At 45.2% G+C, this 27,891-nt stretch overlaps 1 protein-coding gene across 3 annotated transcripts in view; it reads right to left on the bottom strand.

The window, feature by feature from the left end:
- Nucleotides 1–27,891, bottom strand: part of LOC147734754 (aldo-keto reductase family 1 member C3-like) — a 230,388-nt gene that overhangs the window by 101,026 nt on the left and 101,471 nt on the right. For 2 of the 3 annotated variants that reach the window (XM_086953031.1, XM_086953033.1), the window contains 3 exons: nt 20,855–20,971; nt 19,122–19,199; nt 3,940–4,062 (listed from right to left, as the gene is read on the bottom strand). In XM_086953031.1, the coding sequence (XP_086809157.1) occupies nt 3,940–4,062; nt 19,122–19,199; nt 20,855–20,971 (318 nt within the window). The remainder of the gene's footprint in view (nt 1–3,939; nt 4,063–19,121; nt 19,200–20,854; nt 20,972–27,891) is intronic. The other variant, XM_086953032.1, reaches the window with a different exon arrangement.

The following is a 27,891-nucleotide window of genomic DNA, read 5'->3' as shown; positions in this document are numbered from 1 at the left end:
GCCAATACCATCACCAATACCACCACCACCAATACCACCACCCTCAATACCACCACTACCACACCAAAACCACCACTATCAATACCACCACCGCCAATAACACCACCACCAATACCACCACCACCACCAACAATCCAATACCACAGTCAATACCAATACCACCACAAATACCACCAACACCACCACCACCAATATCACCACCACCAATACCAATACCACCACCAATACCATCACTACCACCACCACCACCAATACCACCACCACCAACACCAATACCACCACCACCATCAATACCACCACCAATACCACCACCACCACTACCACCACTACCACTACCACCACTGCCAATACCACCACCACCAATACCAAAACCACCACCAATACCATCACTACCACCAATACCACTACCACCAATACCACCACCAATACCACCACCACCAATACCACCCACCAATCAAATACCACCACCACCAAACCAATACTAACACCGCCGTCAATACCAATACCACCACCAATACCACCACCACCAATAGGGACCCCAAACCCCAGGGCCTTTTTTAAAGTGGAGGGTTCTGTATGCAACACCATACGGAGCCTCATTGGGCCCTGAGGACTCCAAGCTCCTATATATTTCTAAAGGGGAGGGGGCTGCGTGGCACAATCTGCTGACTAGGATCTAGCTTCCTGTCAAATTAGGTGTAATTCCGTTCAGCAGTTTTTTCTGTAGCCTTTTTTTAAGAAAGTCTATGATAAATGCATGGGTATTTTGTGTTTTAGGACCCTCTTGTTTTGCCGGCCCCTGTTTGAGGGATCAGCCAAAATCTTACCATGCACAAATCAGTCAAAAAGTAGCACTTTTTAGAAAGTTTCGTGGAGATTCGTCAAACGCAGCAAACGTTGTCAGCAACACAAAACACGTTTTTCCTATGAACAGGTGACCTAACTACAACTACCCAGTGGCGACGGGGTTTGTATAGAGTATAGTTAAAGTTAAAGAATATTTAAAATAGTTATTGAATATATAAAAACTGCTACGAAAACTAGGAGGAGACTGGGATTAACTTGCTCTTCTATTCGACCAAGGTGCCTCGCTGGTCAGATAGACTTTGGGGCTTCTCGCGCTATGTTCTTCCCTGCAGCAGCAAATTATTTTCAGTCGTCCTTTGTCAAAGGGTTATCCGACCTCGTTGGATAGTCTTCAGCTACAGTCTTCTGCCTCATCCAGATGGAGGCTTTTGACTTCTATTTTAGAAACTTGGGGGCAGATTTACAAGCCCCGTACGCCACATTTGCGCCGCCGTTGCGTCACTTTTCTGGCGCTTCGGCGGCGCAAAGCCAGCAACATGCTGTGGTGTATTTAAAACGTGATGCATCTAGGGAGAAGCGTCACGTTGTAAAGCCCTGCGCCAGATGTGGGAGTGCCGACGCAGGAACGCCTCCTAAAAGTGGCTGAGTGAAATCTACAAGATTTCACTCAGTCACTTTTATGTCCATGCTGCATCAAAACCCTGCGCCTGCTTGAAGCAGGCGTAAGGATTGATGCATCATGAAAGGCATAGGGGCACCCCGAGCCTTGCGGGAGCTGCGTCGCGCTTGCGACGCAACTCCAGCAGTGTACCACCTTTACTGCAGCATATGCGTCACGCATCTGTCTATTCTTGCCCCATGGTGCACCGCAAGAGGTGTCTGCCGTGACGCACAATAACTGGCGTATCCCTGCTGACATGCAGGTATGCATCAGTTATTGTAAATCTGCCCCAAAGTCTGAATGGAGAAATCTTTACTACGGCTTCGACCCAAGGTTATACAAAGACAATGCTTGCTCCTCAGAAACCTTCATCAGCCTTACCCGCTAAACTTTACCTTCTCAGAACATTTTTCACAAAACTTCTTCCAAGTCCAAAGGTTAGTGCTGACCAGCTTAAACCCCCTCATGGATCCGAACCACGCTCTATCACACGTGGCCATTTTTTTCAACTTAGATACAGTCTTACAAGACTAGATGTCCGCAGATGTTGCTTTGATCTTTTAGCCTCTATTTTTTACCAAAAACTTTAACAATCCATAACTCCAGTTCTACTGATAGGATTTTTGTAAATTTATTGTCAAATAATTTATAAAAATTTGCTCTATCTTTCTAAATTGGTGTGGGACTTTTCGTGTGTTGTATTTTCACTTGATTTCTGTTTGTGTACTACATAAATACTTTACACACTGCCTCTAAGTTATGTCTGACTGCATTTTTCCAAGGTACCCAGGGTTAAGCAAAGGTTAGTTTAGTGACTTTTTGTGATTCACCCTGCTTAGAATTGTGACTGTTGCATCACAATGGCTCACACCCCAGTCAAACAAAAACCCAATTTCTCACACCATATTACTCCTTTACAGAAAGATCTTCACTGACACCCACTTGAACAAAGGACTACCTTTAAAGCCTGCTACATTATTTTTAAGGCGTTCAGGGAGGAGGGTCCTCAATTCTTAAGGACTAAGATCATAAAATATTTACAGACTAGGGGGCAGATTTACAAACCTCTTGCTCCACTTTTGCGTTATTTTTAACATGGGAAAAATGACGCAAAAGTGGCGCAAGGGGCTTGTAAATCTGCCCCTAGGAAATTATGATCATCTTCCTACAATATCCTTTCTATTCCCAAATTCAAGAGGCAATGAATGAGTGTCATCAGGTTCTTCTTGCAAGCCTGTACAATACAGAACTCCCTGCCTCCACCGCTATGTCATCAGATGGATTACTTGAAATTTAGGAAGAAGTTAAAGACGTGGTTGTTAAGGCAGACCTCTAGCTCTTTTTTGTTCTTAGTGTGCATTAAGTTAGGTTGGACTCCTCATTGTACTTAGTGCCAAGAAACTGTTGGGTGAATGTGCGCTCTACAAGTTCATTATCTACAATTTTCATGACTTACTTTTGTCTGGCTTAGCTGTGGTTCCATATGCTGTCACCTTAAACCCAGAACTATTGGTTTTAGCACTTCTTGTTTATTTAGTTCACATCTGCAAAATGCAATGAGCTAATACCAAGGCTGATGGACAGCCAGAGATCCACTTGCTAAAGCCAGCCGAACAAGGCTAAAAGCCGGTGCCCAAAAAGCTTTGTGTGTGTGTTTGTTTGTGTGTATGTCAGTGAGTGTCTGTGTGTCTGTGCATTGACTGCCATGTTATGTGTGTTTTTGTGAAGACATGAGCTCTCTAAGCTAAAGCTGTCTGTAGGCAAAAACTAAAAATATATGAGCCAGGTTGTAACAAGGTATATGGCAACCCACATAGGGCTGATGTTCACTTTCTGCAGTTTTTCTGTGACAGATTAACAGTGTTAACATGTTAGGTAATGTGAATCCTTTCCACTCAACACATTTAGTGACTGTATGCGGCTGGATTTATTGGGAAATATTTAAAAAGCAGTTCACGCCCATGCATTACAGATCAGCGACAATCCACAATCTAACTGTAGGACACATAATTCAGTTGCAATATTTCATAAATGGAAGTCATCACAATAGCTTTGCCAACCTCACAGTGTAGATTTAGTCCAAGGATAATAGAGAAAGCAATGGGTGCAGCATGTAAACATGGAGATGAATTCCAGAGTGGAGATCCTCTAGAAAAATGGAGCTAGAGCCAGGTTTAACATGAATCGCCATATTATAGACTGACTAAACACTTCTTGGACTACATCAGTATGATTAAGACTGTTAATTCCATCAAGGTCGTTCTCAGAGGTTACATGGGGAACAACCTTGGAAATAACCGCAAGATTATTCCCAGAAGATGAGAATCCTCTACACTCAGGGAATACTAGAGAGAAGAATCCTATGAAAAACAGTCCTTTCCATGAAATATTATGCTGATCCTTTCCAGAAACAGGGAGCCTGAGCATACATTTTAGTGTAAAATAGTTGTCAGAAGGAGTTCATCTCTTACCTGGTTACAGACTGGTTTGTACTTGAGCCCTGGTTTGTTAAGGATCAGCTCCAGTTGTCTGCGGTTGAAATTGGACACTCCAATGGACTTCACAAGTCCAGCATCTTTGCAAGCCTCCATGGCCTGGATGGGACAAATACATGAACTTCATTGGCCAAAATTATCACATCCCACAGGTTACACAAATAGGATAATTTGATCAGAGTTATTTATGATTCTAAAACCAGCCCATGAAAGGGCAACAGAGACTCTAAATAGCAATAAGGATATAAGTCCCTTATTTTTAGATAAATACCTCTGTCTGTAGCACATACAGGACATGCCAACATCTGTGATCTGTGCTTAATACACAAAAGGCATGGCCTGGCCTGTATTTAACTCGCTTCACTGGTAATTGTGCTTACTATTCAATCTAGATGTTGGTGTTTTATCCACCTTTAACTTCCCTACCTAGTATGGCTGGAAACACAAACTGTATCATTGAGTATAATTGTATCACTTCCTTTCTTTGCACTGTCTCTAAAGATATTGAAGATATTGGTAGTAACTTTAGCAACCATAACCTGTTTTCTGCCTCTTCTAATTGGTGCATTAGTAAAGAGATTGCAGATCTATCGTATGCAAAAATAACAGTTGATGGACAGAATGCAGAACAATGTCATACATTCACCTCAGTACAGAGATCTGGGCCTAAATCCATCGTTTTTGTGCACTCCACACCACCCCAGTTCAGACATGGCCATATGCAAATCAGCCTTGACCCTGTGCCTCATGGGAACAGTCCAGCCCGAACTGCCAAGCCATGTCTTTCCTGGACTGGAATCAAGCATCCTAGGACCGGTTTCTGGCTATCAGCCATCTTCAGCCAAGATAGCTTGACTCCAGTGGTGTGGAGAGCATGGGACTCACGTCTGAGCATACCCATCCCACTCGGGGTGACAAATGCAAAAATAACAGTTGATGGACAGAATGCAGAACAATGTCATACATTCACTCCAGTACAAAGATCTGTGCCTAAATCCATCGTTTTTTTGCACTCCACACCACCCCAGTTCAGACATGGCCATATGCAAATCAGCGTTGACCCTGTGCCTCATGGGAACAGTCCAGCCCGAACTGCCAAGCCATGTCTTTCCTGGACCGGAATCAAGCAATGTTAAAAAGGTGGGCATTAGGGAGGAGGCATGGGATCATCTGGGACTGGTCTTCAAGCTGGAAGACAGTGGGCAGTTTGGGGGATAGTGAACTTTCATGTCTGTGAAAAAAGAAACTCCCCATTCCTTGGGTGATGCACACAGGCAAATGACTGTGTCTCTCACTTTTCGAAAATTGATGTCTCTTTTCTAACCTAGTTAATCAGTCACCTGGGATATCTTTCACTTGTGAAGACACTATCAAGGCTATAGCTAAGAACCAAAAGGAGAAGGCACCAAGCCCAGATGGAATCCCTATGGATGTAACCAAGCACAATCCGGACCTTAGGGCCACCTCAATAACTGGCCCCTGAAAATCAGCCATGCAAGCAAGGCTACCTCCTTACCCTTCATGGTCACAATTACTAACTGCTCCGGTATTTTAAAAGGGTAACAAACACCATCCTAACTAATATTTACCTATCTCATTGTTAGATGCATCATTACTATGAGTTAAGAAATTGCCTGAGCACGATTGAGCAATATCTGAACTTAAACCTCATTATTAAACAAACACACAGTTGCCAAACTAGGGTCTATACACATGGGTTTCATAGCTCTTAGCTCGGCATTTAATCATATCAACCACTCCAAACTATGGCCCACCATTTTAACTCTAGATGGTAGATGTAAACATTGTTTAAAAAAATATATATTTTTATTAACAAAACCAAAAGAAAAAGGCATCAGGAGACATATATTAATTCAACATTTTTCATATGAACATCTCCACACTACAAGATAATGCATACAGAATCACATTTAGGGATCATGGGGACTAATGTTTGCTGCTTCGTCTCAAACAACTGGAGGAGCACAGATATCACCCCGATAACTATTCCAGGCTCCCCAAATCTTCCCCGACTTTGCAGGACAGCCCCTAGTGATGCAGACCGATCATTCCCTGTACATACACCAGTCGAGGTCTTCCATCCACCTCCCGATCTGGGGCGGCTGGCAGGCGCCCCACAACTGTACAATGTTACGCTTGGCAATCATACACGCCAGGGTCACCCACTGTCTCTCGTAAGCACTCAAATCAGTAGGCTCCCAGACATTTAAGACACACCCTCGAGCCTCCAGCGGAATCTCCATCCCCAACACCTCTTGCATCTTTTCATGAATTTTGACCCAATATTCCTGTATGTCTACACACAGTGCCACAAAATATGCATTAAAGTTCCAAGCTCTCCGCACCCCCTCCAGCACCCCCACTCTCCGCCCGACCCATGTGTACCAGCCAGGGGCCCTGTGACATACGACCTATGAAGGATTTTTAGTTGCACAAGCCTAGTCTCATTTGAATGGCCACTACCTTTGGGGAAGAAACCACCTCCCTCCAGTCCTCATCATCACTTTCCAAGCCATCAGCCACCCATTGTGCCCTGGTTCCCGCCAGTGGGTCTCCCATTTTGTTAATAAGCTTTTTGTATATTAACGAAATAGTCATTTCCGGGAGGTGCCCATCCAACACTCGATCTTCCAGGGGAGAGGCATCCGGGAGTGCGATGCCTCTGGGGACATGCGCAAGCTGGGCATGCCTAACTTGGAGGTATCGGTAATGCTCACTCTCCCGTAGATTATATTTTTTCTGGAGGGCGCCGAATGTAAGTACTGTGTCCTTCCCCAGATATCCTTGATCTGGGAGATCCCAATGAGATCCCACTTGTCAAATCCCTTTGTTTTCCACAGGCAGCCCAGTCTCTCTGAATTCCATAATGGGGTTGCAAGGGTGAGCCTTCCGTCCCACTTAAGATGTCGAGTCGCTGCGTGCCACACCAGCACTGCGTGAGCCGACGGTCCGACGAGGGGAAATCGGCCGGCCCTGGCATATAACACCCTCGTAAAGTCACCTTCAGGCACCTGTCCATGATCCATCGCATATCCAGGGTCTCCAGGAGACCCATAAATTGATTGGTTCACCCTCGCCAATTGGGAGGCCCAATAGTATTTCCGTTGATCCGGCAAGCCGATCCCCCCATCATACCAGGGGAGTGTAAGCTTAGTGAAGGCAATGCGAGGCTTGCCCTCCCATAGTAGCTGACGTTGAAGGGTCTCGATCTCTCTAAAGTAGGATGATGGGACCTGGTCCATCGCATTCTGGAGAGCATACAGGAATCTGGGAAGGGTCATCATTTTGAAGAGCACCGCCCTACCCAAAAGGGAGAGCGGTAGCGCCCTCCACCTGGCCACATCTTTCCTAAGCCGGGTCAGCGGGGGATCCAAATTATTGGCATATCTCATATTGGCACATCTCAACTTCGGGTCTAGCGTCACGTAAATGCCGAGGTATCGGAATCCTATCGGTTCAATCTGCAGTGGGCAGGAATTTGGGACCACCAGAGGGTCTCCACTTAGGACAAAAAGCACTGACTTCGACCAGTTGATAGCGAACCTGGAATATCTCCCAAATATAGTAAGTACGTCTAAAAAACAGATCAAAGATTCCCTGGGAGTGGTGAGGTAAAGCACGATATCATCCGCGTATAGCGAGATCTTGTCCTCTTAGTCCGGCGTCCACCGCAGCCCTCTAATCAAACAGTCCCATCGGACCCACGACGCCATTGGCTCGAGAGCCAGGGCAAAAAGAAGTGGGGACAGGGGACATCCCTGCCTCGTGCCTCTGCCCAGGGAGAAGTCAGCGGATTTTCGGTTGTTCACTACAACCCTGGCGAGTGGATCTGCATATAGGAGACAGAACCAAGCGACAAACTCAGGGCCGATGCCCATCTTCCCCAAAACTGCGAACAAGTAGGGCCACTCAACCCTGTCAAATGCCATGGTGGCATCCAATGACACAAACACAGTTGGCTCGTTTATCTTCAGGGCACCGCCTAGTATCCCGTGCAGCCTTCATAGGTTAAGTGCCATATTTCGACATGGCATAAAACCGGATTGATCCGGATGTATCAGGGTGGTAATGACCTTAGCTAGTCTCATTGCCAGGAGCTTCGCCAGAATCGTAGGTTCAGCATTCAATAACAAGATGGGCCTATAGGAGGAGCAACGCTCCCTAGGCTTTCCGGCTTTGTGAATAACTACAATATTAGCTACACGCTGATCAAAGGGAAGCTGCCCCCTGTCTTTACTCTCTACAAACATGGCACAAAGAAACGGGGCCAGCCTGTTAGCACTTAAATTGTACAGCTCTATGGGGATCCCGTTTGGGCCCGTAGCCTTCCCGGAGTGTACGCTTCTAACGGCCTGTGCCACTTCATCAATTGTAAGAGGGGAATCTGAATAGTTCCGATTCTCTTCCGATAGTGTTGGCATACGAATGTTGTGTATCAAGGCCGCGTTGTCCTCCTCTGTATAGACACCTGCGGACGTATATACTGAACTATAATATTCTGCGAACTCAGTCACTATACTTTGCGTGTCAGTTATACTATCTGAGTCACTTTTCCGCAACTCTGGAACTAGCCTCGACACCCACTCTCCTCTCTCAAGCCATGCAATCAGTTTACCAGCTTTTTCGCCTTGTTCACATATCTTGCTCTGGGTATCTGCATGTTGTACTGTGGCCCTATCCATAGCTAATCCCCTATATTCATCTTGGAGGAGTTTCAACTGATGCATACTCTTGGGGGTCGCATCCCGGGACACATCAATTTCCACCTTGGTCACTTTCGCCTCCACCTGGTCTACCTCAGCCCGAATCTTCCTCTTTGTTCCCGCAACTAATGATAGGACCTCCCCTCGAATAACTGCCTTATAGGCCTCCCATAAAGTTGATGCCGAGTGGACTGATCCCGAGTTTTCATTAAAGTACCTTTCCGTACTCGTTATGACCTCCTTCTTAGCGGCGGGATCTCTAAGGTGCCATGGATTTATAGGGGCAGTTCTACTTACATCAAATTGGTCGACCTCTCTTCCGGAGCCACACCGCCAAATGATCAGAAATTCCCCTACCCAATGCCACACTACTCGGACCGACGCCGCCTGAGCCGCAGGTATCAGTACATAGTCTATTCTAGAGAGGGTGCGGTGTGCCGCGGATGCATGCATGTGGTGCACCCCACTCGGGTTCTTTAACCTCCAACCATCAGCAAGCCCTGTTGTTCCTAAGAAGTCAGGAAGCCACCTCTGAGACGGCTTCAGAGTTCGGGCTGGATGTCTATCGTATCGTAAGGGGTGCTTGTATAGCGCACTGACACCATGGGTTTCCTGGCGCTGGTTGGAAGTAGAGAGGACAGAAAGACTAACCAGATTGAGGGAAAAGCCACGTTTTAAGAGACTTACGAAAGAGGGTCAAAGAGTTAGAAGTTTTAAGAAAAAGGGGGAAAGAATTCCAGAGCTTGGGGGTCAGGTATGCGAATCTCCGGCCTCCAGATCTGCAGAGCTTGTAAGAGGGAACAGTCAAGAAATGGAGGTGAGAGGATCTCAAGTTGCGGGATGGGCAGTAGGGTCTAATGAGGGATTTCACGAAGATGGGACAGGGGCCAGCCAATGACTTGAAGATAAGGCAGCCGATCTTGAAGGCTGCCCTAGAGATGACAGGGAGCCAGTGGAATTTGACAAGGAGGGGCCTAGCAGATTGCCACTTCGGAATCCCTAAGGCCAGTCTCGCCGCCTGATTTTGGACCGCTTGCAGTCTAGCCATCGATGTTTTAGGCAGACCATGGTAGATCGAGTTGGAAAAATCAAGGTCTATCTACCTCGCCATCTATCACCGCATTGAAATGCCTACCCATCACCAGTAAACCCACAGGCAGAGTTAAGAAGATGGCACCAAAGTCTCTAATAGTGTCTGTCTGCAGGCCTGGTAGAACATAAACAGACATAAAAGTGACAGTTCTCCCCTCACACATTCCCGATATGCCGACATATCTCCCACCCTGATCAGCCCATGTAGCCTGGATGGCCAGGGGAAAGGAGTTTCTCACCAGGATACCCGTCCCTCTGGACCCCGTGGTAAAACCGGCATGAGCCACCAACTTATATCCCCTCCTGTGCAAGGCCATGCAACGATTACAGACTAAATGTGTCTTCTGTAGCAACACCCTTTCTGGGGCATGTCTCCTAAACAATTAGCTTACCATCCACCTTTTAATTTTATCCCCAAGACCATTCACATTCCACCTGAGTACATTTATCCCCGATCCCCGTCTAACAACCGACATTGTAGTGGTGAGGAATCAGATCAAATGTCACCAGATGCAAGAAAAAAAGAAAAACACATTGAAAATGCAATTGCACACAATACAATCCCAATTGCAAAAAAAACCCTCACTCTCTCACCCCTCCCTGCACCACTGCATATGGCTATCGTCCATCGCCAACTAGCATTGTGCCTGTCGCCCAACACTAATCTAAAGACTAACTAAAAGTAGAAAATGAGAAGGAAGACCAGGAGTCCCTCGCCCCCCGCTCCCCAGCCTCCCTAAACATGTAATGGCCGGATATGCACCCCACCCCCGCCTGTAAGATACGACACAGTAAATCCCACGGCCTTCTTTGCGCTATTCCAGTCATTCATCCGCACCAGCTCGGTCTCGATCCTCCGGTTCGATCGGATGCACACCGTCCAACCAGTCAGACACCACCTCAGGGTTATCAAAGAACCAGGCCCTCCCATTAAGTTCCACCCGAAGGCGGGCCGCGAACATCATGGCGTATTTCAAACCCTTGTCTCCAACTTTCCTCTTCACCGGCAGGAAGCTCTGTGGTTGTTTCTGTACCATTTGAGTAAAGTCAGGGAAGAAGGAGAGCGTTGTATTCTCAAACCGCAAGGGGGTCCCTGCTCGTGCCGCCTATAGGATAACATCTCTGTCTCGGTAATTCAGGACCCTCGTAATCATTGGGCGAGGGGGGGCTCCAGCCCTGGGCTTTCCCCCCAGCACCCTGTGTGCACGCTCAACCGTGAAGAAATTGCTCAGTCCTTTAGGTTTTAGGTGGTTGAGGACAATGTCTTCGATGAACAGATGCAGCGTTTGGCCCTCTGATTTTTCGGGCACCCCCAGGATGCAAATGTTATTGCGCCTGGCCCTCCCTTCATAATCATCAAGCTTGTGATCTGTAAGTGTTCTTGAGGTCTTCAAGTCTCTTACCTCCTGCTGCAGCAATGCCACGTCGTCAGTCAGACTGGCTGTCTTGATTTCAAGTTATTTGACTTTCTCACTTGCTTTAGTTAGATCCGCAGGAATCAGTCCTTTCGTTGCCAGTCCTTTGGTGCAGCGCAGATCAGGCACTGGGACCCTGGGGGGTCAGCTCCTCCAGGCAACCACCCACGGGGACATATTCGGGGCTCCCCACAATTGCTCCGGTCACTGCCTTATTTCTCGAGCCGCCGCCCCTGAGCTCGGCACTCTGCAGGTCTTCTGGACGCATCACTCTCACGCCTCACTGAGCTGCCGATACGGGTACCTCGGCGCTCTGGTCTACAGCCGCCTCTCCCCATCCACATGTACTCCGGAGGGCCCGCACACAGCCCCAGGGGAGTTTCAAGATCTTCGTGGGGCCGCACCGGTGACTTCCGTTTCGCGGCCCCAATGTTGACCACCTCGGCGTAGGCCCCCCTTGGTACTCGAGCCCCCGGCCTCCAGCAACAGAAGGCCGCGAATCGCCGGACGACACAGCTCCTTCGTCGGGTGCCGTAGGCGGACCAAAAAAACGGCCGGGGTCGTCGCTTCTGCTGCTTGTTCCGGGAGCGGGGTTTGGCAGAGGATTTTCAACAGGATACTAGGGCTGAGGAAGGAGGTCGGCTGAGCTGAGCTCTTACACGGCCATTTTGGTCTCGCACATGGCTCCTCCACCGATGTAAACATTATTAATTTTCTCTGTGACATACACGGTAATCTGACACAAAAGTCAGATTTGTGTCTGGTGGTGAGTGCACTGACTATTAATTTACACAGGAGAGTGTATCAATGCTACATACTTGCCTCTTTACCTAAAATACATTAATCAACTAGAGAACTTCCTGATATGCAATGGTCAGAATATGCTGCTTGTCCATTCCCGTCCCATACCTGCTCTTTTGTATAGACAATGCAGTATTACTCTCAAATATGTTCAATAGCTTGAAAACCTACTTGACTGTAAGCATGGGCGAATTTTGCGAATCTCGCGTTCGCGAATTTTGCGGATTTGCGAACTCGCAATCCGCAAAATCCGCGAATTCTCGCGAATTTGCGGATTTTTGTGTTTGCGCGGGTTTCTGCCAGTTCGCGAGGGTTTTTTACAATGTCGCAAATTGCGAACTTACCTGTCGGGTCGCAAGTTTCGCGAACTTGTTGTTTCTACGTGTCCAGCCTGTTTGGGACACTCTTCTTCATCACTGCCACTCTCTGTCACCACTGCCACTCTCTGACTACTCATGCCACCCTCTGGCCCACCCATGCCACCCTCTGTTTCATCACAGCACCCTCTGGTTGTCCAGTCAGTGTACATTATTGTGGCAACGCAAGCACACCTTCCCTGCCTCAAGTGACCTGAATTAATTTGGGGCTGATTAATGTGTCACAGAATATTTTTTTAGCTGGCACCTGCTTCCTTAGTGCTTCCTGATTAGTGATCTTTTGCACTTGCTAAGTGCTTTCATTGTTGCAAAATTAGTTACAACACCTGCCCTGCCCCAACTGACAATAATGCATTAGGGGCTGATTAATGGATTTGAACTTCCAGCCTGGCTCCTGCTTGTCTCCCTTAGCTGTAATTCAGGACCTTTGTGGCATATGTGTAACTATTCTGAGGTTCAGAGCAGGGTCACATAATAGTTTCAACTGGCAACTGAACTCTGGAGGGGCCCCTCAGGAAGCACTACAGGAAATGGCTACTAATGATGAGCCTGAACTTTTGAACCTGGTAAGTAGTTACTTTCAGTTTTGCTAAGATCGTATTTCTGCAATTTTGCACTTATTCGCGGGGCGCGAACTCACGCGAACAGTGCGAACAGTGCGAGCAAAATCCGCTGCTCGCGGATTTGCGGATTTTGCGGGAGATTCGCGAATCTCGCGGATTGCGAATTTACCGAAAATCCGCAAAATCCGCGAGCGAAACGGATTTTCCGCCCATGCTTACTTGACTGTTTTGTCACTTTTATGGACAGCTTGGATTTGAGTACCTGCTTCTCCAAAACACATATCCTAATAATGGGTCCTAAAACCACCAAGAGTAGGGATTTTAACATTAAGGATACTATCATCAGTAAGATAAAAGAAATTCTCTTATTTTGGGGTCTAATTTGATTCATTGAACAAATGGTGCCATCTACTGACTGGTGAGAGACAATCATTTTGTAGATCTATCTGCATTTTCTGATGTTGCTTTTAGCCTGGACACTAAATCTACCATAACTATGCTCCATATATATCAGGCTGAATGTGTCCCTTTTGCCTGTAATCATTTAGGTATTTGGGTTTACATCACCTCAATTTAGAGGAAGAGGGTCACAGGTTTTTAGATTACTTTTATTTTTGCCCAAAAGCAGCCCTTTGTTCACCTGTCACGAAGAGTTCAGCTAGTAATACTTTGGATCCTTGGGAGAAACCAGTAAGGAAAATTAATTGCCTTATATTTAAGGATTGTTTAAGATTATATAGGGAAATAAAATTCCAATTCTTTTGCGGACTTGGGTTGACCAAAACTGTTTTGTAAGCAAAATCTTATAAGCAAAGCTGACCTACAATAGACCAAAATCGTCTGTTTAAAATTTTGAAACGATGTGAGACAGAAAAAGGAATTAACTAAATCCTCAGTAAGATCTTATGTATTTTCTAAAACTATATACACACTCAGACCTTACCTGTGCTTTTTAACCAATGGCAGACACAGTTTTTTATGGACTTGCTTTGGCCTGAATATGATTCATCACCTTTGAGATATCTCCAAGGATCAGCAGTTGGCTAAGGTGCTGCATCCTTGCCCTTGAGATCCAATCCCCATGCAAAATACTATTCACTTAATTATGTTTGGTACTATTTTAAACAACCACGGAAGCAATATCTTGTTCCGCTTTTAAAGAAATTAAATTTTAAACAAGCAAATGCTAGGAAGTAGAAACCTGTTTTACCAATATTAGATATCTTACTGGAGATGTCCATGTAAGGTCTTCACTGTTTTCCTAATTTAAACTGTTTTCATTGCATTGACATGCATGTCAACAGATCTGTAATGTTCTAAAGGATTTTACTTATGTTTGATAAGGTTTATACTATTTATTGATGACTTGGATCTACTTTTGTATTTTTTGTGTTTTTTCACGCTGTATATTAGGGTTTTCTTGGGGATTTATGTTATCTTATTCGCTAGACATTGATTTCCATTTCTTTTTCTGTTAAGTTACCTGTTTTAATAGTACTGTGATAAATTGTATGTACCTGTATGAATAAAATAAAAACACAAAGATTAGAGCAGACCTGCTCCATTTGAGCAACCTTTTACACACTATGGGCCCGGTTCACAATGGTAGACTTACACTTCTCTGTAAGTTTATTACTTTTTTGTAGTCACAAAGGTAAACTTAGCCCAAAAGTCTAACTTTACTACTTTTGAATACCGAAAAGTGATATAGTATATAAAGAAAGAATTGACATTGAGAGCGAGAGAGAGCAGACGAGTGACAATAAGGGACCAGTGGACTGACAACAGAGGGCAGTTAACTGCCTTGTGGGGAAAGAAAGCAAAAGAGATCATAAGAGTGACAATGAGAAAGATGTGATGAGAGGATAAAAGAGTACAAGAGTGACAATAGCTGAGGTCAAAATGGTAATATATGAAAGACCAGAAATAAAGACCAGAGAGGAGACTCTTTCAGATCAACGCGCTGGGAATGAGATAGAGACAGTGTGTGTTAACTAAAGAGAGAAAATTGGTAAGAGGGACATGCGTGAATCATGCAGCACGCTTACTCTATAAAATGAACAGTGCTTTTATTTTTTCAAAGAAGGTGTAGTACCTCCCTGTGGTTAGGTGAGAATGGCCACAGGCAGTACATTACCGTGCCCTGTATGAACAATGCAAAGTATACAGGGGTCAATTCCTGCTAAGCAAAGATGTGCTGTGACTCCACGAGCAGTACACAAGGAAAGACAGAAACTGGAATGGTGGACATGGACACTTGGACAAGAGTGAGACCCAGAGTCTCACTCTTGTCCAAGCAAAGTTTGGGCACAGAGGCAATGGATAGGAAGATTTGGACAAGGACACTAGATTAGAGGGACAGACCAGTGGGATAGGAAATTGTAGGCTATGGAAAGGGAGACACAGAATTTGCACTGGGGCAAAGAGTTATGTGCTCTGGAACAAGGACGTAGATGGCAAACATGGAGACACAGTCAGTATAGGATGGAGAGACTGACTCTGAGACATGGTTAATCAATCAATCAGGGTTGATTAGGTGTGACTACTCACATGTGAGGGTCTCATGCACTGGGGAGGAGAGGGGGTGGCTCTTTTGAGTGCTGGGGTAACCCGAAAAGCCAGGTCTTGAGGTCCTTGCTGAACTGGGGAAAAGTGGGAGATTGCCGGAGGTGGAGAGGGAGGGTGTTCCAGGCTTTAAATGCGAGGTAGGAGAATTTTACTCCAGTTCTAGTCTTGCTGATACGTGTGACTGTGGCCAGTAAGAGTTGGGCTGATCGAGGTGTTCTGGACAGACTGGGTTTGGGAAGGAGTTCCTAGTTGGTTCCAGCGTAGGGAGTGTTCCCGTAGTCCAGTCTGCTGCTGATGAGTGCATGTGTGACAGTTTTTCAGGATTCAGTTGGGAATGGGATCCATCTGAAGGTCTTTAAAAGTATGCAGAGGGTGTACAAGCAGTTCGAGGAAAGGGCGGTGATCTGGCGTTTCATTTTGAGCGATGAGTCTAGTATGAAGCTGAGGTTTCGTGCATGGTGCGTCGGGTGGGGGCATTTCTGAGGGTGGGGGCCACCAGGACTCATTCCATGCAGAGGGCATGGAGCCAAGGATAAGGACTTCTTTCTTTTTTGAGTTGGCTTTCAGGCAGCTGTTCTTCATCCAGGTGGCAATGGCTTTCATCCCTTCTTGGAAGTTGTATCTAGTGATGTTGGGCTTATTGGTGAGGGAGAGGATCAGCTGGGTGTTGTCGATGTATGAGATGATGTTGAGCCCATGGTTCCTGAAGATGGTTGCGAGGGGGGCCATGTAGATGCAAAAGAGGGTGGGGCTGAGGGAGGGGCCCTCGGGCACTCCACAGTTAGTCTCTGTCAGTTCCGAGAGATAGGGAGGGAGTCTGACACTCTGCATTCTGTAGGTGAGGAAGGAGTGGATCCAGTCAAGGGTCTAGTCATTGATGCTGGCGTTATGGAGTCTGTGTGGCTAGGGTCCGGTGGGAGATGGTGTTGAATGCAGCCGAGAGGTCCAGGAGGATGAGGGCAGCCATTTCACCTTGATCGAGGAGGGAGCAGATGTTGTCGATGGTGGCAAGTAGAGCAGTCTTGATGCTGTGATTGCTTTGCAATCCGGATGGGAGATGTCCAGGATGTTGTTAGCTTCAATGAAGTTTGCTAGCAGGATATTTATGGCCTTTTCGATGACCTTGGCTGCAAAGGGAAGCAGGGAGATGGGCATGAAAATCTTGTGGTCCATCGTGTCAGGGTTTGACTTCATGAGCGCCTGCCTCACGAATACCGAGTACAGAACAAAAACTACAATACCCAGAAGCCCTTCTAGGAAATGACGACATCGCTTATAATCACGCACAGCGCATCGTAGCGCTGTACGTGATACTGAATTATGCCCGATTGCAGAGCGGTCGCTCTGCCTTTTTACCATGCCTTTGAACTCCGTTTGTGGCCGGACCCGGAGGTTCTTGTTTACGCGTCCCCCTCGGCGAGTGAGGACTCGCCCTTCCCAGGCACTGGATATTCCCAGCTCGTGGCTGCGGCTGGGTTTCTCTTCCTGCTCTGTGTTCCCCGCTCGCGGTTGCGGTGGGGTTTCCTCAATGTTTAGCTCAGCTGAGTGAGAACGCACAGCGGGAGGCTATCAGGAGAACGCTAGTGACTTCAGCCTCATTGGAAGCCCGATCCTGGTAGGAACCCCTTTTGCTTGTTGTTTATTCATGAGATAATACGAAGACCTTGGGAGTGCTTATAAACCTTGTTCTTGGACCAAGATAAGTTCATGGAATATTTGCTTTTTCATTTGTTCTGACCCCTGGTGGATTATCCTGGATGTGAGAACTATAACCTGGCTGGGAGAATTTGCCAAATTGAGATTGCCACGTGTTTGCTTCCAAATGTTTTTTTTCCTATGGATTACACATTTTAAAATATTTTTCTTGTTATACAAGGGTGTACGAAAGTGAGTATGGACGTGTGCATGTGTATTGATGCTATACAGCTATGAGACGGCTTTATGGTGGTTACTCATGATAGATATTTGTTTTCTAAGTGGATAGTGTTTCCTAACTGTAAGAGAAGTATCTTACGCGGTGTTTAGTAAGAATTCAGGGAGGAACTTATCAAAGTACTGCTTTGGCATCTAGTGAGATATTAAAGAGAGTAGTCAGGATATCTGTACCTTATTAATGTTATGCTTTTTATTGCAGGTTTTTCCCTTTCGACTGCTGCACCTACCCTATCCTATCCCTCGCTTGATGACCTTTATACTTTGTGTACTATTTAGTAAATTTGTGAGGAAGTCAGGAGGTGGACCCCTGTTGAGCATCGTCCTGATCCTGATGAGCAAGGTGGTCGTGACACATCATTTCGGTGGAGGGTTTCTTCAGGTCGGGGCTGACTTCAGCGTGTTTCCAGTCTTCAGGGACGTGGTGGTCTCGAAGAAGCAGTTGATCATCTGACGTAGTTTAGGTGTGATGGCAGAGGCGGGACTGTGGAAGATGGGATGTGGGCAGGGGCTTGAAGGTGATCTGGGGTGGATGCATTTTATGGTCTTCAAGGTGTTTTCTATCATGAGCAGGATCCATTTGAGCAGAGTCAGTTGGGTGGCATCGCATGGGGGAACTGAAGTGGTGAGGTGGTCTTGGTTGTCGAAGTTGTCGTAGACTATCTTGATCTTGTGGGGGAAGAAGGTGCTGAGGATGTTGCAGAGGTTTTGGGAGGGTGAGGCGTCTGTTGTTTCACTACAGGGTTTGGTGAATTCCTTGATGATGGAAGAGTTCTTTGGTGTTGTGTGTGTTGGTGAGAATTTTGTCTTGGAGGGATTTCTTTCTTGTGGATTTGATGAGTTGGTGGTGTGCGGTAGTGGCTACTTTGTAGGAGGTGCTTGTTTCCAGGGTTTTGTTATTCCTAAATGACTTTTCGAGTTGTCTGCAGGAGCATCTGGATTCTTGCAGTGCAGGGGTGAACCAGCCAGCTTTCTTGATGTGTCTTCCAGTTGCTTTCTTGAGTGGGGTGAGTGTATCGGCGCAGTTCGTGATCCAGCGGTGGAGGTTGCATGTTGTGGTGTTTGCGTCTGACGTGGTTGGTGGTGGGGTGCTGACGAGGGCGGCAGTGAGCTGATCTTCATTGAATTTGTTCCAGGTTCTGTGGGGGAGGCGGTGGGCGTGCTTGTGTGCTGTGAGTTTTTTGAAGGAGAAGTGGATGCAGTGGTGATCTGTCCAGAGGAGTTCCGGGGTGTGGCTGTAGGAGATGCTGTTTTCTCCAGTGAAGACAGGTTTGAGTGTGTGTCCTGCTGTTTGCTTGGGGGCGGTGACTATTTGTTTCAGTCCTATGTTGGCAAGGTTCTCTAGGAGGGAGGCGGTGTTTGAGTCGTCTTGGTTATCCAGGTGGAAGTTTAGGTCTCCGAGTAGTCTGTGGAAGCGAGGGCATGGGTGCGATGAGGTTGGTGATGGCATCTGTAAAGGGAGAGCAGGCCGGGAGGCCTGTAGATGAGGGTTTTATGGAGAGTTGTTGCAGATGGTTGCACACTCATGGAGACAATGAGATAAGAGCACACACTCAGGCATAGGCATGCTTGTGCACATACACAAACACACACAAAAACTTACTTTCACTAACAACTGAGCTTTTCATAGACATCCACTCCGTCCTATACACAATTATTTCAATGTTTTGTGGTATCATTCCATACCTCCCATGTGGCACGCAGATCGACATAATCGTAAATAAACTTTCCATTTTCATCCCTCGGAACTATGCTCTCTCCAGGCTATAAAAGAAGATTGAGAATATAAGGTAAAAACACGTGTATGTGTGTGTGTATATATATATATATACATATATATGCAGTGCAGTGCAGTGCGGACTCAAGCTTCTGGACGTTTTTGGTTATATATATATATATATATATATATATGTATATATGTATATATATATATATATACAGAAGAACTCGTTCTCGACCACCAGACCCCCTCGTGATCGGGGTTTACCAGGAGAAAAGAAGCGAGAGCCGATCCAGGATGCAGGTGAGTGAATTTTATTCGATAATCATACAGCCTGCCAGCATGATGTTTCGGCCTACCCAGAGGCCTTGATCACATATATATAAATTAGATCTATTTATCTATATATGCATATATATATATATATATCTCTCTCTCTATATATATATATATATAGAGAGAGAGAGATATATATATAGAGAGATAGATAGATAGATAGATAGATAGATAGATAGATAGATAGATAGATAGACATACAACCATTTGTTTTTCTTATGAGAGGTCAAATGGTGTATCTCTTAGACGTTCAAAAGTCCTATAGTCCAAGAGTCCAGGGGACAGCTAAGTTATGACCTCAAATGATCATGTGTTGCTAGACTGTTTCCACCGTTTCCACTGATCACAGATTCTGATGGTACTTTGCCATCTCTACTAATTCTGTCCCCTGAAAACCATGCTTTCTGATACGCCTACTGGCTTTATTCCAATAAGGGAGATTACATTGCTATTCTCACCTGAATTCTTCAAAGCATTTCCCCATCTCTATATGGTCTCGTTGTAGCCTTGTTCATAGAGTAATAGAAGGTTCAGTACTTGTACGAGATAATACTTTATTATAGGTGCTCTCTCTTTTATCTTGTTCTACATCTGGGGAGCTTCGTCTCCAACCTTGGAGTCTCTGTTCTGCCCCACCTGTGAATGCTCTGGTTCTCCACATACTTTCTGTCAAGATCCCATGATAGGAAGTGGTAGTCATTGTCCTCCTTGTGGACAAAGGAGTATTGCATGCTGCAGTGTGTTAGTATCCTCAAGGAAACCCGTGGCATGCCACTTCCTAATAGCGAGTCGCAAACCCTATTTTGCGAGCCGGTAATAGGGTTTGTACATGGGCCAAACCGATTTTTGGTCGAAAACTGTCCGCAAAGCGTTTTTTGCTTCCGCAAACTGGCTGATTCTGCGAATCGGAACCTTTGCGAACACAAATTTGATACATGTGGCCGTTAGACTTCCCAAACAGTAGAATAAATTCCAACATTTTAGGCATGGAGTTTTGTGACTTTTCCACAAAATGTAACCACATTTGTATTAATTTTAATCATATGAGCTGTGTTCTGGGTGTAGTTTGCCCTTCCTGAGATATTACTTGGAGAAGCCAATGGCAAACAGATCTGGGCATCAACACATTTTACCAGGTCTCCTTGTTGGAAACAAGCAGTAAACAAACTTGCAGAAGAGACTGTAGTCCATCAACTTCTTCCTGCATGCACCCTTGGACATACATGAATATATGATGCGGTCCATTTATTGCCTTAGACAGATTACTATAGTTACTATTGCTATACAATATGCATATATATTTACTGTGAATAATACTCCGGGTGAGTATCTTTCGTCATTGAGTTGGGCTTATGTGGTTTACCTTTAGGTTGAAAGGGCAGTGGATGAGAAACAGATCGATGTAGTCCAATTGCAGGGCTTTCAGAGATGCTTGCAGACCTTGCCTGACCAGTTCTGGAGGATGAAAAGTTGACCACAGCTATACAAAAGAACAAAACAAATGTAAAGGAATTCACATAAAATCTAAGATTGAGATAAACAGCTACAAATTATGGAAAACAGCTGTCTATGATTGTGAGCTATATTGCAAGTGTTTCCTGCTTGCATATATATGCAAACGCTCATTACATCTACTGGATTTCTGGTCCTCCAGCCCTGATTATGTTAGGCAGAGAGAAATTAAGGCATGTTTGTATGCGCTAGTTTCTATGCCTGATTATGACTTGTTAGGCTCTTCCACACCCAGTTTTACAAGGACTTGGCGACCAGGGTCTAATTTTTCTTGCTGATAGTTCCAGCCGGAATAATTGGATGAGGCTTTGGCTGAAGCAAGAGTCAAACATACTTCCACATTATTTTTTATAAACAGAAAATATCTTTCTCTTCCCCTCCACTCCTTCCATCCTCTTCCTTCCGCTCCCTTCTTTCCTCTCCTCTCCTCTCCCCTCCACTCCACCCACAGGTCCAGGCATACATTTACCACCAGTTCAGAACATTTGGTAAATGTATAGGGTAAAACCTCGTGGTCTCAGAATTCAATGTGGTTTTACAACCGGAAAAATCAGTACCAGGCAGTAATTCCCCATTCCAAGGGGGTCAGTGTGTAATTTCACGGTACTGGCTTGATTATACCGGACAGTAATGGTGAAATGCATCTAGGCACTACTACAGTGCCCGACAGTAGCATGCACTAGTAAACAGACCCTTAGACGTTGTTCAGTATTATAAGACCCACTCTTCCTAGAGCCCTCACTATATTTAGGATAACATATGTGAATAGCATGGAAAAATAGCTGTAAGAATAGCAACGACACATAAAAGGTGAATGAAACATCTTATATTAGTCCTTTGGCCTTAGTGTGTCCCCTGGGAGTCCCACCTGCACCCTCAGGATGTAGGTGACCAGAAGTACTTTCTGATCCCTGTGGGAATTGGGTGGGGCCTTCTTTAATTTTTAAGTTCAGCTTAAGCTGAATCGCCAGAATATTGGTTTTCCCAAAACATACATACGTATTAATTAGTGCTCATCTCCCATTGGCCTGTTCAACTGTCAGTCGCATTTTGCTTCCGCCCACCACTGCATCCAGCATGGAGCAATGGGACAGTCCGGTATGGCCTTTGGCTTTCTAAAGCTTGAGTGACTGCATATTGCTCGTGCACTTGTGTATTTTCTCTGCAAAACAAAGTTCACCTCAGTTTTGAGGCTGATGTGATTACTTCTTGCAATTAGACTGCGTTTTTGTCTCAGCAGCAGCGTCTTCCCCAGTTCTTAGAGTGTACAGTGGCAAGTAATGTAATGTGTTTTTCTCGTATGCTTTTTCTTTCTACCTCAGCATGTGGAGGGCACACAACTTAAATTGCCTTGGATACATAAAAAAGCACACCCAGTAATGCCCCCTCCGGGGCCCCCCAACCGAGCAAGGCAGCTCATACATCCTGCCCAGCAGTGATATGATTCTTTCCATGCACTAAAGCATGTTTTTAATGCTTGTATTTTGCGTTCTGTCGCTTCAAAATAGTGAAAGTAATGGTTTCATCACAGCCAAAAGTGTGAGAAGCTAGCGTATATCCAAGGCATCAGTCATTTGTCCTACTACAGGCATCAGTTCGATATTGGTGTTGTTCATTGTGTTTAAATGTTTTTATTTTATTCTGTGTTCATGTTTTTAACAGCAGTGGCAAACACCATGGGGCAGATTTACAAGCCCCTTGCGACACATTTACGCCGCCGTAGCGTCACTTTTGTGACGCAGCGGCGGCGTAAACAATGCGCCGCGTTGCGACTTATTTACAATGTGACGCATCTAGGCAGATGTGTCACGGTGTAAAGCCCTGCGCCACATGAAACCTGCGTCAGGTTTCATGTGGGCATTCTGTCGCAGGGTGGGCGTTCCCTCGCAGGAAAGCCCCGTCAAACTGACGCAGTGAAATCTACAAGATTTCACTGAGCTAGTTTTACGACACTGCTGTGTCAAATCCTTACGCCTGCTTGAAGCAGGCGTAAGGAGTGACGCACCACGTTGAGTATAGGTGGCCCCTGTGCATTGCAGGAGTTGTGTCTCGCTTTGGACGCGACTCCAGCAATGAGCCGCCCATACGCCGCAAGATGCGTCACACATCTTCCCTTCCTTGTACCATGGTGCGCCGCATTGTAAATGCGGCACATCTGTGGTGGCGTAAGGAGAGGATTGCATGACGCATCTGTTCTGGCGCATCCCTGCTGATTTGCAGAGATGCGCCAGAACATGTAAATATGCCCCCATGCGTGTTGCAGTCTTCCACACGCAGCATTAGCCCCATGACAATTGATTCTTTTCAGGTTCTGCGCTCTTGATTTGCAATGGAGACTTCAGGAGTGAACATAGCGTGGGCCGGGGAAGCAAAGCTGAATCAATAAGGGCCCACGGGGAACACCTCACGATGGCGGGAACGGGACCAAGGTTGCGATGTGAAGAGCCCGCGAAAGATGATGGCTGTGATTGAAGCGCATTATTCAAATGGGGTACGCCCAATAGGTGACCAGGGGGCGGACAAAAGTAAAAGGTTAAAAGGGGGCAGAGGAACCCCTGAAACACATGGACGAAAAACAACTGACATCGCCAGTGATGGAAATTGATGTTGCCATCGCAGGGGTTACCAGCGCAGAAAAACGGACTGGCAATCACCCAGGAGCAGAATGGGCGGAAGGCCCGGCGTGCTGTGCATCGAGCCATGGTCAAAAGTGGCACCCTACCTAAGGAGGCTTCAGTGGTTGCGGAAGCAGTGACCAAGAAAGAATCAGGACTCTTGGATTTCAAGAGGAATTTTATATCTTAAAGATGTATTTAATGGTAATACTTGTATTCCTTTTGAACAGCTACAGTTAAAGTTTGGTATCCCAGCTACTGACCTTTTAAAATATCAATTTTTGTGTAACTCTATTTTGGATTCCTTCCCCAATGGTATTCCCTCTTCCACCACAAATGACCTATTAATTTACCTTACAGCTGTAACATCGTCCCCTAAAGCTGTCTCTGTTTTTTATAAAAAACTTTCCACCTCACAGGGCTCCAATGTTCAGATTATTTCGTCGTTCTGGAACAATGAACTTTCCATCTCCCTGTCAGATGACTCATGGGCCTCTATATGGCTTGACAGTATCTCTGGCTGGCTCCCAGTGTCCCTTTATCAAACCAATGCTTATATTTTATTTAACACTTTGTGGACTCCATCACGTCTATTTCGTGCAAAACTGTTACTTTCTGATGTTTGTTGGCACTGCAACGCTAGCCCTGGTTCACTTCGCCATATGTTATTTGAGTGTCCAGTTATTATGAAATTTTGGTTGGAAGTATGGAGTGTAATTTTGAAAATTTTACCTTTACAAGATGATATTTCCTTTAATTTATTAATTTGCAAATCGATTGCCCTAACTTATCCCCTTTCTGAGTCAGGGGCAAAATTGTTTAATTTTCTAATTACAGCTGCCTTAAAATCCATTACTTTCTGTTGGAAAGAAGCTTCTTCTCTTTCAGTCCATGCTTGGTGGTCATGGATTACCTTTACGAGAAGAGGTGCGCATCTATCTCTTAAAGGCGTTACTCATAATCCACAATCATTTCAGTCTTTTTGGTCTCCTATTGATTCATATGTTTTGCAATGATATTGTTATATATTTTCTTATGTTCTATTTTTACATTACATTTTAACTGTAACTCTGTAGTTTAAGAATTTATGATCCTATGACATGTTATTTCCTTCCCCTCTCCCTCCCTTTCCTCCTTACCCTTCCTCTTTAATTGCGATTCTCTTTTATTATTATATGTTAATATTGCGTATTTTGGTTTAATGCATTTCATATTGATTATTTGATCGTTTACGCTTGTAAATTCCTTCCTCTTTTTTTTGTCTTAAAACTTAATAAAATCTTTCTGAACTTAAAACAAAAGAAAGAATCAGGACCACAAATGGGTGGAATGAGGGCTCCTGGGGGTGGCATTCGCAGAATGTACACCCCGGGCAGCTTCGGGCGAGTGGAAGATTCCACTGGGCATGTGTGCAGCCATTGGTAGTTTGTGGGTGATGGCGGGTTAGAAACAACGGTTTATGTCATGTAACGTTTTTTTCAGGTTCAGACGGTGAGGAAGTTGGACAATTTCATTTTGCGGTGGCCGTACGTGCACATGCATGTTTGTGTCAAATCGTTCTGCCTTTGCTAAGCTCCTTAAAGGAGCTAAAAGAATTAAAGAGGAGGCTCTGGTGAGACGCGAGAGCTCATCATTGCCCCTTAGTGTGGTAACAACACAGGAGAGCTCTTTAAACAAAATAAGTGATACTGCAACACATGTGTCCAATAAACCAGGCATTCCCATATTTAAAAAGATATTAGGTATTATGGGCAAATAGGCTTCTTCAAATATTGTGGAGAGAGCTTTATCTCCAATAGTTTGTAGAGTAGTAAGTGACAATTTGGTGCATTCAATGCAGTCTTCTGCTTTGATATAAAAGATTGGTGAGTGTGTCAAGTTTTCAGACCAGGTTAGGGTGATAAATAGTAAAAATAAAGTAGATAGCCAATTAAATGATAATGTTCAAGTCAGTAAAGAGTTGGGCAAGAAATATGCAGCTCCTGTAAAAGGTAATAACACGGCAGCAAAATTAGGGAAATGGATTTGGGTGCCTAGTAACGTAGCTAGAGAAACAGATTTAGTAAATATAAGGGAGATAAAAGTTCCATAGTCTGCATGTTTTGGCGGCTTGCAAAAATTCTGCACTAAGGAGCAAGATGCAGTAAGAATTTGGAGGACAGGTCCAAGGCATCCTGTTATTATCTGTATGAAGAGAAGGAAGATTTTGATACAATCCTTCCGACTTCGTGGGATCAGAAATGTGCTTCGCAGTTTTCATGAGCAATTGATTGGAGGTCATTTGATGGTGGTTTTGGGGATGGTGAATGCACAGGTGTGAGTGTGAGTAATAAGAATGTGCAGTTGGAAGGGGTGGTAGATTATGAGAATGAAGCTAAATGGGGAGAAAACAGAGATGTTGATATTTGGGGGTAGTCCGGATATCTGATCAAACGACTGGTGGCCTGCCATTCTTGGAGACTGCCCTCCTCCACGTCAGTTTGCTAAGAACCTAGGGGTGTTGATAGACACTACTCTTTCCTTCGACCGTCAGGTCAGTAGGACTGTCTCCACCTGCTGTGGTATTATCAGGGTTCTTAGAAAAAAATTGCCCATTATCTCTCCCCTAATGCCCGGAAACAGGCCACCGTGGCATTAGTTTCCTCAAGACTGGACTACTGCAATGCCCTTTATGTGGGCATTAACAAAAGCCTTATACCAGATGGTCCAGAATGTGGCTGCAAAGATGGTCCTAAATCCACCTAGACTGGGCTCAGCTAGAGCAGCCCGGAGAAACCTACGCTGGCTTCCCATTGAGCCCAGGATCTCTTTTAAGATTCTTTGTCTTGCCCATGGGGCTCTCCACGGTACAGGTGCTGAGGGTCTTAGGTCACTTATCCATCTCTATTCTCCTAGTCAATCCCTCCTTTCCTCTAATAAAAATCTTCTTGAGGTCCCTAGGTTTGTAAGAGCCAAGTGGGGAGGTAGAGCATTCTGTACGGTGGTAGCCAAGTTATGGAACTCCCTCTCCCCTGAACTGCGAGGGCAACCTTCACCCGCTCTGTTCCGTAAATCATTGAAAAACCTGGCTTTTTTCTGAGGTATATCTATAAATGCTCTCATTGGTGTTTATACATTACATGACCAGCTTAGGCGCCTTGATGCCCTTGGGCTAAGTTGCGCGATATAAGACTCCCTTCATTCATTCATTCATTCATCTAGAAGAATTGGAAGAAAGGGAAATTGTTGACGAGGTTGATGGTGTGCTTCTGTTGTTGGTAGGAGGGTGGAGCTGGGGGTCTCTAATTTTGTGTCCAAAAATTGTATTGTACAGAATAAGGAGAATGGTGAGTCTTGGTTCAGACACAATGGTGGGAAAAGATGTCAAGACGGGAAAGCATGGAAAAGGTCATCGCTGAATGTGGGCAACACATTAGGAACTGGTGAGAGGTATGGGTCAAAGAATTTGAATACTAGTAACATGTTGTAAGAGAAGCAAAACATCAGATCATAAATTGGTGGATAAAAATGTGGGGACGGAACGTATTTCAGAAGACGTTGAATTATCCAAGTTAAGTAAGGAGCGTTAATCAAAACAGGACAACAAAGTAGGTGGGTCAAGAGATGAACTAATCAGATCCAATCTACAGAGGGGTCGAGGGAAGAAGCATGGGAGCCTACAACATTTGATACTTGGACATCAGTCTTTTTAATATTTGCTAGTGTCTATTGTGAAAAATGTCCTGAAAGGGCAGTAACCATATTTACATATATTGACACTATTAGGAAAGCACACATGGAATTTGGGGGATTTGCTTGGCTGCATTATGATGAAGAATTTCGAGCTTGTTTGGTTCTTCTCCCAGAAAAACCTTGGGGGCAAGTTGATAACGAATTATGGGTACAGTAGATGTACCCACAAAGACGTCCAGCAGTACGGCATCAGCCTTTTCTTACTAAGCCCACCTCAGTGGGGATTTTTGAATAGACCTCAAACCTCAAATTCAGGCGCGTGCTGGAATTTCAATAGAGGATGTTGTCAAAAGAACCCTTGCAGCGTTAGCATCATGACATTTGCTTCTTTTCAGGTTCAGTGCGCTTGATTTGCAATGGAGACTTTAGTAGTGAACGTAGCGTGGGCCGGGGAAGCAAAGCTGGACCAATAAGGGCCCACAAAGCAGGTATCAACATGAGTGTTCGAAATGTGGAGGGAAGCATTCCATATTGAAATGTATCGGGGACAAAGTAAACAGGGCAGGTTTTGGTCAAGGCAAGGGGAGAGGTGGCACATTTC

Source organism: Lissotriton vulgaris, chromosome 1_2 (assembly GCF_964263255.1).
Source record: "Lissotriton vulgaris chromosome 1_2, aLisVul1.2, whole genome shotgun sequence".
NCBI lineage: Eukaryota > Metazoa > Chordata > Amphibia > Caudata > Salamandridae > Lissotriton > Lissotriton vulgaris.
This window is presented reverse-complemented; position numbering and strand designations above follow the sequence as displayed.